The 13,709-nt window shown below is 37.4% G+C and overlaps 1 protein-coding gene across 1 annotated transcript in view; it reads right to left on the bottom strand.

The window, feature by feature from the left end:
* The window catches only part of SCAF8 (SR-related CTD associated factor 8), a 164,861-nt gene that overhangs the window by 131,664 nt on the left and 19,488 nt on the right, over positions 1–13,709 (bottom strand). The window contains exon 2 of the mRNA XM_021714580.1: positions 4,182–4,265. Coding sequence (XP_021570255.1) covers positions 4,182–4,265 — 84 coding nt within the window. The remainder of the gene's footprint in view (positions 1–4,181; positions 4,266–13,709) is intronic.

The following is a 13,709-nucleotide window of genomic DNA, read 5'->3' as shown; positions in this document are numbered from 1 at the left end:
GTCGAGGTTGCGGTGGCCGGGAGCGGCCACTACACTCCAGTCTGGGTGACAGAGTGAGACTCCAACTCAAAAAAAAAAAAAGAATTTTATCACAGTCTTTATAAAAGTATACTTTGACAAATAGTTGGGTTGACAGCAAAATACTTGTGGTAAGTACACTGGCAGATGTATATTCTTTCATGAAAGGAAAAGTATAGATTGCACACAGAATCATTTTATTAGTTAAATAAGGGTAGTACTAGAAAAATCAAGTAACTGTCAACAAATAGCTCTAATAAATATGCATAAGGGAGTTATTTCCAACTTCGTCTCCTTTTACTTCTAGTGGAAAATGAACTACAGCTATATATAAGATGTTGAAATGTATAACATCCTAATGGATTCAACAAAATGAATCAGAAGTGAGCACACAGATTAAAAAAAGTAATGGGCTACTATCCCTTGTAAGAAATCTTAGAAGATTTAGGTTTCATAAAATACAGTGCTATGGATAAACATGAAAATTAATAAAATGGAAATTATAAATTTAACAAAAAGTATCTACACCTCATTAATTTCAATATCTCAATGGCAATACCATACTTAGCATATTTGTTTAAAGAACTCACTTAAATTGTGCTTCTATTTATACTTTTCTTCTCATGAATTATGTTTAAGAAACACCCCCCTTAGACTGAAGAAAAACGAGACTATTCAACTAAACCACAGCATAAAATCTAGTATTTACATAATCAAAAATAAAGGAAAACATCATTAGCTCGTATCAAATCAAAACCTGTAAGTTTAAGTTTGGCTTAAGTTTACTTAATATAAATTAACGGTTTACTCAAGTTTAAGTTACTTAAGCAAGCGGGGTGTGGTGGCTCACGTCTATAATCACAGCACATTAGGAGGCAGAGGATTGCCTGAGCCCATGGTTTCAAGACCAGCCTGGGCAACATGCCAAGACCTCATCTATACAATAAATCAAAAAATTAGCTGGGCATGATGGTGCACACCTGTAGTTCCAGCTACTTGGAAGGCTGAAGCACAAGGATCACCTGAGCCCAGCAGGTCAAGGCTGTCATGTACATGAGTATGACACTGCACTCCAGCCTGGGCAACAGAATGAGACTCCAACTCAAAAAATAAATGAATAAGTAAATAAGTTTACTTAAATAAACAGGCTAAAACAACTAAAAGTTATTAGGCACTTGATAGGCACCTAAATACTTAAAATCAATATATAAAATATTAAATAATTACACACTGAATGAACGGAAAAATTTTTCTGAAATACACCTTGACAGTGCTTTTTGCTTCATTATTATATGTAATTAGTATAAAACTATTAACTAAAATTTCATTCCAAGTTACTAATTCCCATAGGCCTTCCAAATTAAGTTGCCCGACAGTATGCAATGTGAACAAGCACTCTCAAAGTAGTCATTTCTCTAAACACTAGCAGGAACCAATGACTTACCGCATTAAGATCATTGTGCTCGTTAAATCTGATTTAAAAAGAAGTTAAGATTTCAGGTTACATGTTTACTAAACGTAATTTAAAAGAACACAATAGTGAAAAAATCTGTCGGGACTCTTCAATAATGTCAATGTCACAAAAAATTAAACAAAAGAGATAAATGAAGTGACATGACAAATAAGTTGTAATATGTGATCCTGAATGGATCCTGATAAAGCAGGGTGCAGGAGACAGCTACTACAGTCAGCACGGTGACACTGCTAAAATCTAAGAATGAGTTGTATGGTATATCGGACAGTGGTATATCAAAGTGAAATTTCTTGCATGTGAATGGTGTATTATGACTACTTAGGAAATGTCTTTGGTCTTATGAGATTCCTTCAATATTTAGGGATTAAGTGCTATAAAAGAAGTCTGAAACTAACTCTTAACTCTAACTCTGCCCAAAAAAAGAAAATCGTGCACGAGATCAAGCAAGTGTGGCAAAATGTTAACTGGCAAATCTAAGAGAAGACTAGGTGGTGCTCATTATAAAGTATAAATTTTATCAAAATTAAAAACAGTAATGATAAAGCAAAATAGTGCAGTATATATCATAATAATTAAAAGTTAGATTTTTTAAACATTTAATTTTCTAAGTATTGTTTTTACTTTTTTTTTTCTTAGAGATTGGGGTCTCACTATATTATGTTGCCCAAGCTAGCCTCGGATTTATGGGCTCAAGCACTCCTTCTACAACTTGATCCCTGGAGTAGCTGGGACAATAGGTAAGCCATTGCCCTCAGAGTTAGACTCTTGATTGACAGAAACCTAGATTCAAGTCCTAGCTACATTTATTCCTACTATTGCAAATTACTTAATTTCTCATAGACCCTTCTGACATCTGAAAACAGGAAATAATGCTAGCACCTATACCTCACTGAGTCTTTTAGCGTCTCACTCTATCACCTAGGCTGGAGTGAAGTGACATGGTCACAGCCACCGCAGCCTCAACCTGCTGGGCTCAGGTAATCCTTCCATCTCAGCCTTCCAAGCATCTGGAACTATATGCACACGCCATCACACCTGGCTAATTTTTTTTTATTTACTGTAGAGACAAGGTCTGACCAAGCTGACCAGGGCTCAGGCAATCCTCTTGACTCGGCCTCTCAAAGTGCTGGTGTGAGCCACTGTGCCCAGTCTCTCACTCAATTTCTTAATTAAAAAGAAGTATTCTGCTCAACAAAAGTCACATAAAATGCACCATTACTAATTTTTACAGAATAAAAGTGATAATATACATATTTGCATACTCTCAGATGATTATGATCATAGAAATCAAACCATAATTAAAATAGTATAGCGAGCATAAGAGAATAAACTTATTATATATTAAGCTCATTAGACACCCTGAAAAATCACTTCTCTGAAGAATTTTCTGTCTTAAATGTGCTTATCACTGTCCTTATCCCCGCTTTGACTTTCTGCATGCAAGTGCAGAAATTTTAACTATCATAAGTAAAATATTAACTAGAAGTCTGAAAACTAAATTTTGATCAAGAAATCAACTACCTAAATTTTCCCCCAGTTACAATTACTAGTAAATAAAAATGTGTTAAGTCTAATATATTGTCTTTATAAAAAGACAATTTAGGCTGGGTGCAGTGGCTCACACCTATAATCCCAGCACTTTGGGAGGCTGAGGTAGAAGGATTGCTTGAGCCCAGGAGTTCAATACCAGCCTGGGCAACATAACAAGATCTCATCTCTACAAAAACAAAACAAAAAAGTAAGCCAGGTGTGGTGGTGCACACCTGTAGTCCAAGCTACCAGGGAGGCCGAGGCACAAGGATCGCCTGAGCTCAGGAAGGAGGTCAAGGCTGTGGTGATCCATGATTGTGCCACTGCACTCCATCCTGGGCAACAGAGTGAGACCTCAACTGAAAAAAAACAAAGACAATTTAAATAGCTGGTGCCGCTGGTTACGGAAAATGTTTTAATTCAGAGTAGGAAAACATATTACTAAATATTCACAAGTTAATACTTAATTAGAAGTAAGTACTCATTCATTCCCAACTTTAAGAGTCCTAGTAAAGCAGGGAGTATTGGCCCTGGGGACAAGAAATTCCTGAGGATGTGTCTATGGCTGAGTTTCAAAAAGTCTTTAACCAAGAAATTTTGCATTAAATTTTGTGCATACATATATTTCTCCAGAGAGGATGCAACCTCTTCCCGAGATTTTAAGAAGTCTCCATGAGTCAACATAGGTTCAAACTCTAGTGTATCAGAGCAAAGGTTAAATGTCTGTGGCCTTTCTTACAGTTCAAATATCTTATGTACAATCAGGTCTAACTGTTTTCCATAATGGCTCATTTTCAAGTATAACATAGAACCAATAAGAAAAAAAGATCAATATTTAGAAACCTTTAACCAACTTGTATTTCAAGATTCTGCAAAGTCAGTGTGACAAATGGCAGTGTTAAACACATTCTCCATGCTATCGACAGATCCAAAATATTACAGACCCAAGCAAGTTAAGGAAATATGATTGCTTCAAATGTTACATGTTTAGGTGGGAGAGTCTGTAAGTGATAGATTTTCTATTTTTGTGGTTTTCCACAATAAACATGTATTAATGCTATAAAGTGGGGAAAAAACATAATTCATAAAAAGTATCCCCCATCTAAAATATTATGTAGCATTTACTATTGAAAACACAAGAGTAAAATGTATGACTCACCTTAATAGCTTTGATGGCTGCTTTAGTAATTTGGGTCATTTTCGCTTTAGAAATGGGTGGTTTATAGTCATTCAGGGAATACAACTGATGAAAAAGAAGAACACATTGTAAATACAGCAAAACTCTCTTCAAGCAATTCCATGAAACTACCATTTTCATTTTTATATTCTCAATGAAATTAAAGTGCTGCTTTTCTCTTAAAAATGAGGCTCAATACATCAGCCATCAGGGAAATGCAAATCAAGGATATAAAGACCTACCACTTTTCACTTGCTTATAATCAAAAAGACAGATAACAACAAGTGTTAAAGAGGATGTGGAAAAACTGTGGACCCTTTACAACACTGCTGGTGTGTGGGAATGGTGCAGTTGCTTTGGAAAACTGTTTGACAGGTTCTCAAAAAATTAAACATGAGCCGGGCTCGGTGGCTCAGCCTGTAATCCCGAGCCTTGGGAGGCTGAGGTGAGTGGACTGCCTGAGCCCAAGGGTTCGAGACCCGCCTGGGCAACTTGGTGAGACCTCATCTCTACAATAAATCAAAAAATTAGCCAGGCGTGGTAGCGCGCGCCTGTAGTTCCAGCTACTTGAAAGGCTGAGGTGGAAGGAGCACTGGAGCACTGGAGCCCAGCAGGTTGAGGCTGTAGTGGCCGGGAGCGGCCACTGCACTCCAGTTTGGGCGACAGAGTGAGACTCCAACTCAAAAAAAAAAAAATTAAACATGGTTACCATATGACCCAGCCAAATTCAGTGCCAGTAAATGTCCAAGAGAGCTAAAATATATATTCACATTAAAAACTTGTAAAAGGCCACTGTAGCATTATTCATATAAAATCAAAACATTCATAAAAAAGCAGAATCACCACAAATGCCCATCAACTAGTGATTGGATAAACAAATCCGTTAAATCTATTCAATGAAATAAGAGTCATAAAAAGAAATGAAGTACTGATACATGCTACAATGTGAATGAAACTTGAAAATATTATGCTAGTTTAAAAAGTCAGATGAAAAACTTCACATATTATATGATTCCATTTATATCCAGAAAAGGCAAACCTATTAGCTGTCTAGGACTGAGGGAGTTGGGGAGAAGCCAGCAACGATCACAAATGAGTATAGTGTTTCTTGTTGGGGTAATAAAAACATTCTAAAACTGATCATGATGATGGCTGCACAAGTTGGTAAACATAGTAAAAACCACTGACTTATACACTTTAAACTGGCTGATTTTATGGTATGTATCTCAAAAAAAAATCATTTTAAGAAACCAAGGGACCTAATGTTTAACAATAATCCTACCCCATACCCCATGTTAGTTTTGAAATTTTCATATAAGCAAAAGAAAAAATAGTGCTTAGAGAGAAAGCTGCTAAAGACAAGGTAGGAGAAGTTGGCAACAAATAACTAAGGCTTACAGGCATACTGATTAAAACTACCACTACATTCACAGGATACTCAGATTTTTAACTGCAATACTGTAAGATGTTAATTTGAAGTCTGTAAATTAAGCTTTGGGTATCAGAACACAACAAAAACAACTTGGAACAGATTTTAAAAGCAGCTCAAACAGAATTTGTTAGCTTATCAACTACAAACCTAGGAAGCCCTCAATAGCTTTTCTCCAGCACCCCTTGGGAACATTATCCATAATTAAATTCTATTCATTTCCAACCTTTTTGTCTCTGAAACCTGCCCAATTTCCCCTATATTTGGCTTCTCTCCCTCTTCTAACCACCACCATGACTACAGTCCAAATTACCTTCATCTCTCACCTGGAAACACCTAAATAAATGTGGCATGTTCTCCATACCACATTTACAGCTATCTTTCCAAAAACTAACATGATCAGGTGACTAACATCCTCCCAACTCTCTTAAGATGATTAATGACTTTCTACTCTGAACATACACCAAAAAAAATCTAGTAAAGCCCTGCTTGGTCTAACTCCTGCCTACCTTTCCAGTCTCACCTCATACCACTCCTAGTCCCCTACTCTATTCACATGACCTTTAAAAGAAAGCTTCTTACTCACTAATTAATGTGTACTCACCTGTCTTAAAGCATCACCTAATAAGGAAAGGCTTCCCTAACTCCCCAACAATAAGCCCCCTTTAGGCTTCCGCTGTGCTATTATTCACTTATGAAACATTCACTGCAGTAATCTGACATTTACTTGTATGATGATTTAACCAAAACTTGTTTTTTTTTTTTTTTTTGAGAAAGCAGGATTCCTTGAGAGACAGAAAAGCTCCCAGAGTGGGAGGGGACTCGCCCTAGGGAGTTGCCCAAACTTGGTTTTTAAAAAGGACTTTCACAGGGTGACAGTGATTGGAACTTGAGACAGAAAATGTAACTTTTAATACAATTTAAGTTAGTAAGATGTCAACTATACACCAACTGCTGTCCCAGCTGAAATCAGTCCTGGAGGAAATGTACATATCCACCCCTGTAAGCACCCACAGAGGTACCCTTCTGTTTATGATGTCGCCTAACTAGGAGCAGGATCCCCTCAGATATTTTCTAAGAACTCTTCCTCGAGATCTTAAACTCTTAAATTTCAGAACTCACAGGGAATTTTAATATATACATAGTCTTTATTCCTATCTGTTTTGTCAGTCTATTCACCAGATGCCAAATAATGTCAACACTACTGGGCTTATAGTAAGCTGTATAAAGCAAAAATCAGTTTCCCAGAATTTCTTAGCAGGTCCATCTGAAAGCCACTGTTGCCCTCTCATACAAGAGAATAAGCTCTAAGAACAGAAACCCTGTCTTTTTTGTTTAGCATCCTTTTTTTTACTTTTCTTCAAAACCCACAGTGGCTGGCAGAGAAAAGGTATCTGTTAATAATGAATTAAAATAAGTAAATATATACAAGACACAGCAGTGTACCAAATTTGCACAAAAAGATCAGAATTTGAATCCTAACTATGCCACTTTATTAAAAGTTTCAGGGCTGGGTGCAGTGGCTCAAGTCTGTAATTCCAGCACTTTGGGAGGCCGCCAAGGTGAGAGGATTGCCTGAGCCCATGGGTTCGGGACCAGCCTGGGCAACGTGGCAAAACTTCATCTCTACAATAAATAAAAAATTAGCCAGGTGTGGTGACCACATGCCTGTAGTTCCAGCTACTTGGAAGGCTGAGGCAGAAGGATCACCTGAGCCCAGCAAGTCGAGGCTGTAGTGCCAAGTGTGTGCCACTGCACTCCAGCCTGGACAACAGAGACTCTGACTCAAAAAAAAAGTTTCTAGGACAGGTATGGTGGCTCATGCGTGTAATCCTAGCACTTTGGGAGGTTGAGGAGGGAAGATTGCTTGAGGCCAAGAGTTTGAGAACAGCCTTGGAAACACAGTGAAACCCCATGTCTACTTATAAGAAAAAAGTATTTAAAAAAATAAATAAAAGTTGCTAAATAGAAACAACACTCACTTCAATGTTTCACTGAAGTGAGTATTTACAGCACACTAAATTAGGTCATTCAATAAAGGTTAGTCATTATTAAAATTAAAACCCTTCTCTTTGGTAGGCAATCTCCATTTAAAAGAATAATAATAGTAAAGGACCCATCAAGTCTTGCTCAACCATCTGAAGGCACATTATACAGTTATTTATATTACTAGGGTAAAGAAGAGGCATCAGGTTGTTTGATGGTAGACAACACATTACCTCTTGCCTTTAGTGCAGCAAAGCCCCAAAGTTTCAATCAAGCACTAGTCCATATGGACCAAAGCACCTACACTTAAGTTACTATTCAGAGAAATACTGAGCAACACGGTACATTTCAAAGGTTCACTTAATATAGCTGGCCCTTCAACAACACAAAGATCCACTTATATGTGAATTTTTTTTCAATAAACATTGAAAATTTTGGAGATTTTCGACAATTTGAAAAAACTCACAGATGAACCACATGGCCTAGAAATAGCAAAAAAATTTAAGAAAAAGGTATGTCACAAATGCATAAAGTATGCAAAGATACTAGTCTATTTTATAATTTACTACCATAAAATAAACACAAATCTATTACATTAACAAAGTTAAAATTTACCAAAACTTATGCACACACTTATAGACTGTACCTAGCACCATTAACAGTGGAGAGCAATGTAAACAAACATAAAGATGCTGTATTAAATCATTAAGTGTATAAAATTAACTGTACTTGTATAATAATTTCATAGCTACCCCCTGTTGCTATTGTGGTGAGTTCAAGTGTTGGGAGCACCTCCTTAAAACACTGTGAGATGCTCATCATATCTATATGAGCAGTTAATTTCTCCAATAAATTGCATATCACAGTAAAAAGCAATCTCTCACAGTTCTCGCATATTCTTCATCATGTTTAGCGCAATACCATAAACCTTGAAAAACACCATGGGACCCATACAAAGTGCTCCTAAGAAGCAGAGAAAAGTCACGACATTACAAGAAAAGGTTGAACTGCTTGATATATACCATAATATTGAGGCGTGGAGCTGCAGGTGCCCACTATTTCAAGATAAACAGATCCAGCATAAGGATTGTTGTGAAAAAAAGAAAATGAATTTCATGAATCCTCACTACAGCTAAGTTAGTAATCACAAAAACCTTGAACGTTTTGTGAAATGCCATTTAATCTCTTACTAAAAATGCAGCTTAAATATGGATGCAGGATTACCATAAGAAAGACATACCTAAAGACTCTAATATGACTCAAGAAAAAGTGAAGTCATTATATGACAACTTAAAGCAAAAGGAAGGTGAAGGATCTAAAAGTTGGAGAATTTTATGCCAGCAAAGAATGGTTTTATAATTTTAGAAAGAGGTTTGGCTTTAAAATGTCAAGAGAACAGGAGAAGCAGCTTCTGTTGACCAAAAGACAGCAGGTAAGTTCCCACATACTAGTAATAAAATCACTAAAGAGAAAGAATATGTCTCTGAACATGTTCTTCAAACAGATGAAAGTGCCCTATTCTGGGAGGGGAGGAGGAAATGCCACAAATGACATTTATCAGTAAGGAAGAGAAGAAAGCACTGGGATTTAAGACAGGAAGGAATAGGCTAACTAAACTTTTTGTGAAAATGCAGTCAGATTTATGATCAAGACTGCCCTTATCTATGTATAAAGTTGCTAACCCCGAGCCTTGAAAAGATAAACACGAGCTGCCAGACTTTTGGCTGTACAAGAAGAAGGCTGGGATAAGAACCCTTTTTCTGGATTGGTTCTATCAATATTTTGTCCCTGAAGTCAGAAAGTACCTTGCCAGTCTTTAAAAGAGATTGTCTTTTAAAGTTATTTTGGGCAGGGTGTGGTGTCTCATGCCTATAATTCCAGCACTTTGGGAAGCCAAGGTGAAAGCACTGCCTGAGCCCACAGGTTCGAGACTAGGCTGGGCAAACTGGTAAGATCTCATCTCTACATAAATCAAGAAATACTAGCAGGGTGTGATGGAAGGCCTGCAGTTCCAGCTACTTGGAAGGCTGAGGCAGAAGAATCGCCTGAGCCCAGCAGGTCAAGGTTGTGGTGGCCATGAGCGTGCCACTGCACTCCAACCTGGGCAACAGAGTGAGACTCCAACTCAAAAAATAAATTAAAAAAAATAAAGTTCTTTTGATATTGGACAACATCCCTGGCAACTCAGAAACCTATGAGTTCAAAACGAAGTAGTCAAAGTGCTCTACATGCCCCAAACACAAAGTCTCTAATTCAGACTCTAGATCAGGAGGTCCTAAGGACCTTTTAACGTCCATTATACGCAGTGCTCTACAAAAAAGAGTGTCAACGCTATGGAAAAGAACTCCAGTAGAGAGGGTCATGAAAGCCTGAAAGGATTAAACCACTGAAAAATGCCATCGTTGTCACAGAAAAAGCTGAGAAAACCAACAAGCCTGAACAATAAAATTCCTGCTGGAGAAAACTGTCCCAATATTGTACATGACATCACAGAATTCAGGACAGAGTCAATCAAAGAAACCATGAGACTGGAAGGTCCCCCCCCCCCCCAAAAAAAGGGGGAGAGGTGAAGGATTTCAAGATATAGATCTTGGAGAAACTCCAGAGCTAACAGACATCACACCAGAGGAATTAACAGAAGACGATGACTTGATGGAGAGTAGTGCTTCTGAACTAGTGCCAGACGATGAGGAAGAGAAGACACAGAAGAATCATTTCTTTTCTCCAGCTTGCTTCATTGTAAGGATTCAGTACTTAATGCATAAAACATACAAAATATGTGTTAATCAATTGTTTATATTATCAGTGCATTTTCCAATCAGTAAGATTAGTAGTTAAGTTGGGAGGGGGGAGTTGAAAGTTACACATGGACTTTCTACTGCAGACAGGGTTGGCAGTCAAACTCTCCCATTGTTCAAGGTCAGCTGTATATGCTTCCAACTAACCATTTCTCTGGGTTCTCTAAAATCTCAATTCTTTAATAAATCTGACAATCAGAAAATACACAGATCATTTCATCTAAATCTTCACGGAAGCCCTAACTTGAATTTTAAGTCCTCAACTTTCAAAGAAGGCTGATAAAAATTTCTCCTAGAACACTGTCTTTTATCAATCTGTTAAAAGAATTATTTTGATTCAGAAATTCCCTTATTAAAGAACTCATAAAGTATATTCTCCTTGATTTCAAAAAAAGAGAGTGATTCAGCTAGTTCCTGTGTGCTTTTTTTTAAAATCAAAGTTGGATGATTTAACATGTTTCTCCCTTCTTGCCCTGGCTTCTAGGGATCTTGCTGCTATGTCTAGTTTACTAGTCTGATCATATATCTCAAATGTCTGTTGACATTATGTTTTTAAAAAAACTCTGCTGTATTTAATTTTGTTAAGCAAGCTGCTTCAACGTTTTTTTGAATCAATTGGAGTACAAATGTATTTAACGTTTTTTGAACTAACATGGACCTAGCACATAACTCCAGTTCGTCATCCTGCAGTTTCCCTTCAAGTCAATTCATCCAAATTTAGGTGTTCTATGTAGTCCACTACTGCTCAATCCAAGGCATCAAACTCAATGCTCTAGGACCTCCATCAAAGAGAATTTTATGAATGTCACTATAACACTCAGTACTTCAGAAAAAGAATATAGTGGTGAAATGCCGCCAGTCCCTTAAAAGTTTTTAATAAACTTCTATGAATAATTCAATGTTCACAAAGAGACTATATTTAATCTATCTTCAGATCTACAAGATAGAACACAATACCTGTACACAGCAAGCATTCAGTAATAAACCTTCATTATCCAACTGATGACTAATTTTAACACTACCATACATTGCTATTAGGAACTACAAGCTTTATTCCAATCCTCATTCTAGTCAGATATGTTAACCTGTCCAAGAATTAGGGATGTAATTCTCTTCCCATTCTCAAAATCTGATCCAGGACAGAATACAAAGCACGTTTCTACCCTGAAAAATGCTGGAGAATGAAAGTTAATTCTAGGACGTTTCTATTCCTTTGCTTGATGAGTCCCATCTTAATGCTTGAGGCAGAAGACCGTAACCACATGCTGCCTGAACTTGGGCTCCACTCAGCTTTTTCTGTAAGTTTTAATCTAACCAGTCTACTTTTGGGGATCTGACTCTCTGCTGCTGCCATGTTTTCCAAAGTCTTAAGCGGCTGCTGAGCCCAGTTTGTTTGTTCCATCAATTCTTCCACTTCCAGGGCTACTGGTGCTTCCTGTGCTCTTACTCAGACTCTGAAACCTGCTTCCCAAACCTAATCATCTTCCCCTCATATGCCATGTTCTAATATTAACTAATGTCAGGTGATCAAACCCTTTACTTACACAAACTCTATGTCCATCTGACTTCAGTGACTGATATGCTGAAATGAGGATCCAGTCCTGATCTGCCCACCCTTCCTTTGGTCACACAAGACTTATCATTTCAATTAAAAAAAAAAAAAAAACACTAAAGAATCTGGGTTTTCAGTCTAAGTAAGTCATTCTTTATGTTTTAATTCTCTTTGTGTACACTAAAGAATGCTCCTCAAACTTTTAAAATTTAAGTTTCTATACTATCACTTGTCTATACTATCACTGTGGGTACCACAGCAAATGCTTTTTTTTTTGAGTTGGGGTCTTACTCTGTTACCCAGGCTGGAGTGCAATGGCACAATCACAACTCACCTCTGCCTTCACCTCCTGAGCTCAAAGGATACCCCCTGCCTCAGGCTCCCTAGTAGCTGGCACTACAGGTTACATCACCACACCTGGTTAGTTTTTCTATTTTTTGTAGAGACGAGGTCTTGCTATGTTGTCCAGGCTTGTCACAAATTCCTGGGAAATGCATGTTTTTAATATGAAAACTTCATATCAAATCTGTTTCTAATGATTTGAATCAAGGTTCAAGGATTCCATTAGCCAGTGCTGGTTATACTATCACAAAACTTATCTCTAATAAAGATCTTCAAAGCCACTCACTATCAATTTGTCCAGAGATCACAGAGTTTTTCTGTAAAGGGCCAACAGCAGATATTTTAGGCTTTGTAGCCATACTGTCCCTATCACAACTACTCAGCTCCTCATAGCAGGAAAGTAGCCACACACAATTCCTACAAGCAAGGGCACAGCATGTTCCAACATAACTTTTCTACAAAACCAGGCCAACCCCTAAATTAGGCACCATTCTCAATCCTACAGATTTTTTGTTTTGTTTTGTTTTTGATAAACACTGCCATCTCACCTCCCTGGAAAATACATTCATGCCCTCTCTAGTCACTAAATGAGACTCATTATCCAAAATTTAACAAAATATAGAACATACTTCATGCTTGTTACTTCAAGTAAGCTCTTCCTTCACTCCAAAACTTTTTATGTCTCTCCTCATTTGAGGAACATTAAATAAATTTTACTATGACCTTGGAAGAGCCCAACAAAGAGCTTATAATCAGTCATATCCCAAAGAACCATCAACATCTTTCACAGGTTAATCTATGTCTTCATGGTTGCTGATTCTATGACCACTGGAATTACTCTTAAGTGTAAATCTAAAATAACTTACCAGCAGTCAACCCAGTCCATCTTAACAAATGGTACTTTAGGACAATAGAATACTAATTAAAGTTCCTCAAATTCCCAAAAAACTCAGATACCTCACAAAAGTTCCTGCAACCAACACAATCTTGATACTTTGAATCCAAGACAGCATACTGACCAGATTATTTTTCCTTTCTTCCTTCCATTGAAAGGACAATAAAGAAGTTTTAAAAAAGAACGGGGGGGGGGCCCACATAAAATCAATAAGGGTACCCGATCTCAAACCAGGCAAAGTGGAGACCCAAAGGGAGGCCCAAACTTTGCCTATACAATGACCACTTGTATATCTAATCCTGAATTGTACCCCATATCTTTAAAATATTTTTTAAATGGTATAAAAATTCCTAATGAAAAGCAGAACAAGGAGGAGAGAAGAACTGGCAGATAGAGGTGTCACAAACTTCCAGAAAATGGGAATGCAATAAAAAGAGTGGTCATGTGCCTGTAGTTCTAGCTACATGGAAGGCTGAGGCAGAAGGATCACATGAGCCCAGCAGGTCAA

Source organism: Carlito syrichta, unplaced genomic scaffold (assembly GCF_000164805.1).
Source record: "Carlito syrichta isolate Samal-C Ts95f unplaced genomic scaffold, Tarsius_syrichta-2.0.1 Scaffold305681, whole genome shotgun sequence".
Taxonomy (NCBI): Eukaryota; Metazoa; Chordata; class Mammalia; order Primates; family Tarsiidae; genus Carlito; species Carlito syrichta.
The sequence above is the reverse complement of the archived record's forward strand: the minus strand, read 5'-3'. Positions and strand labels throughout refer to the sequence as shown.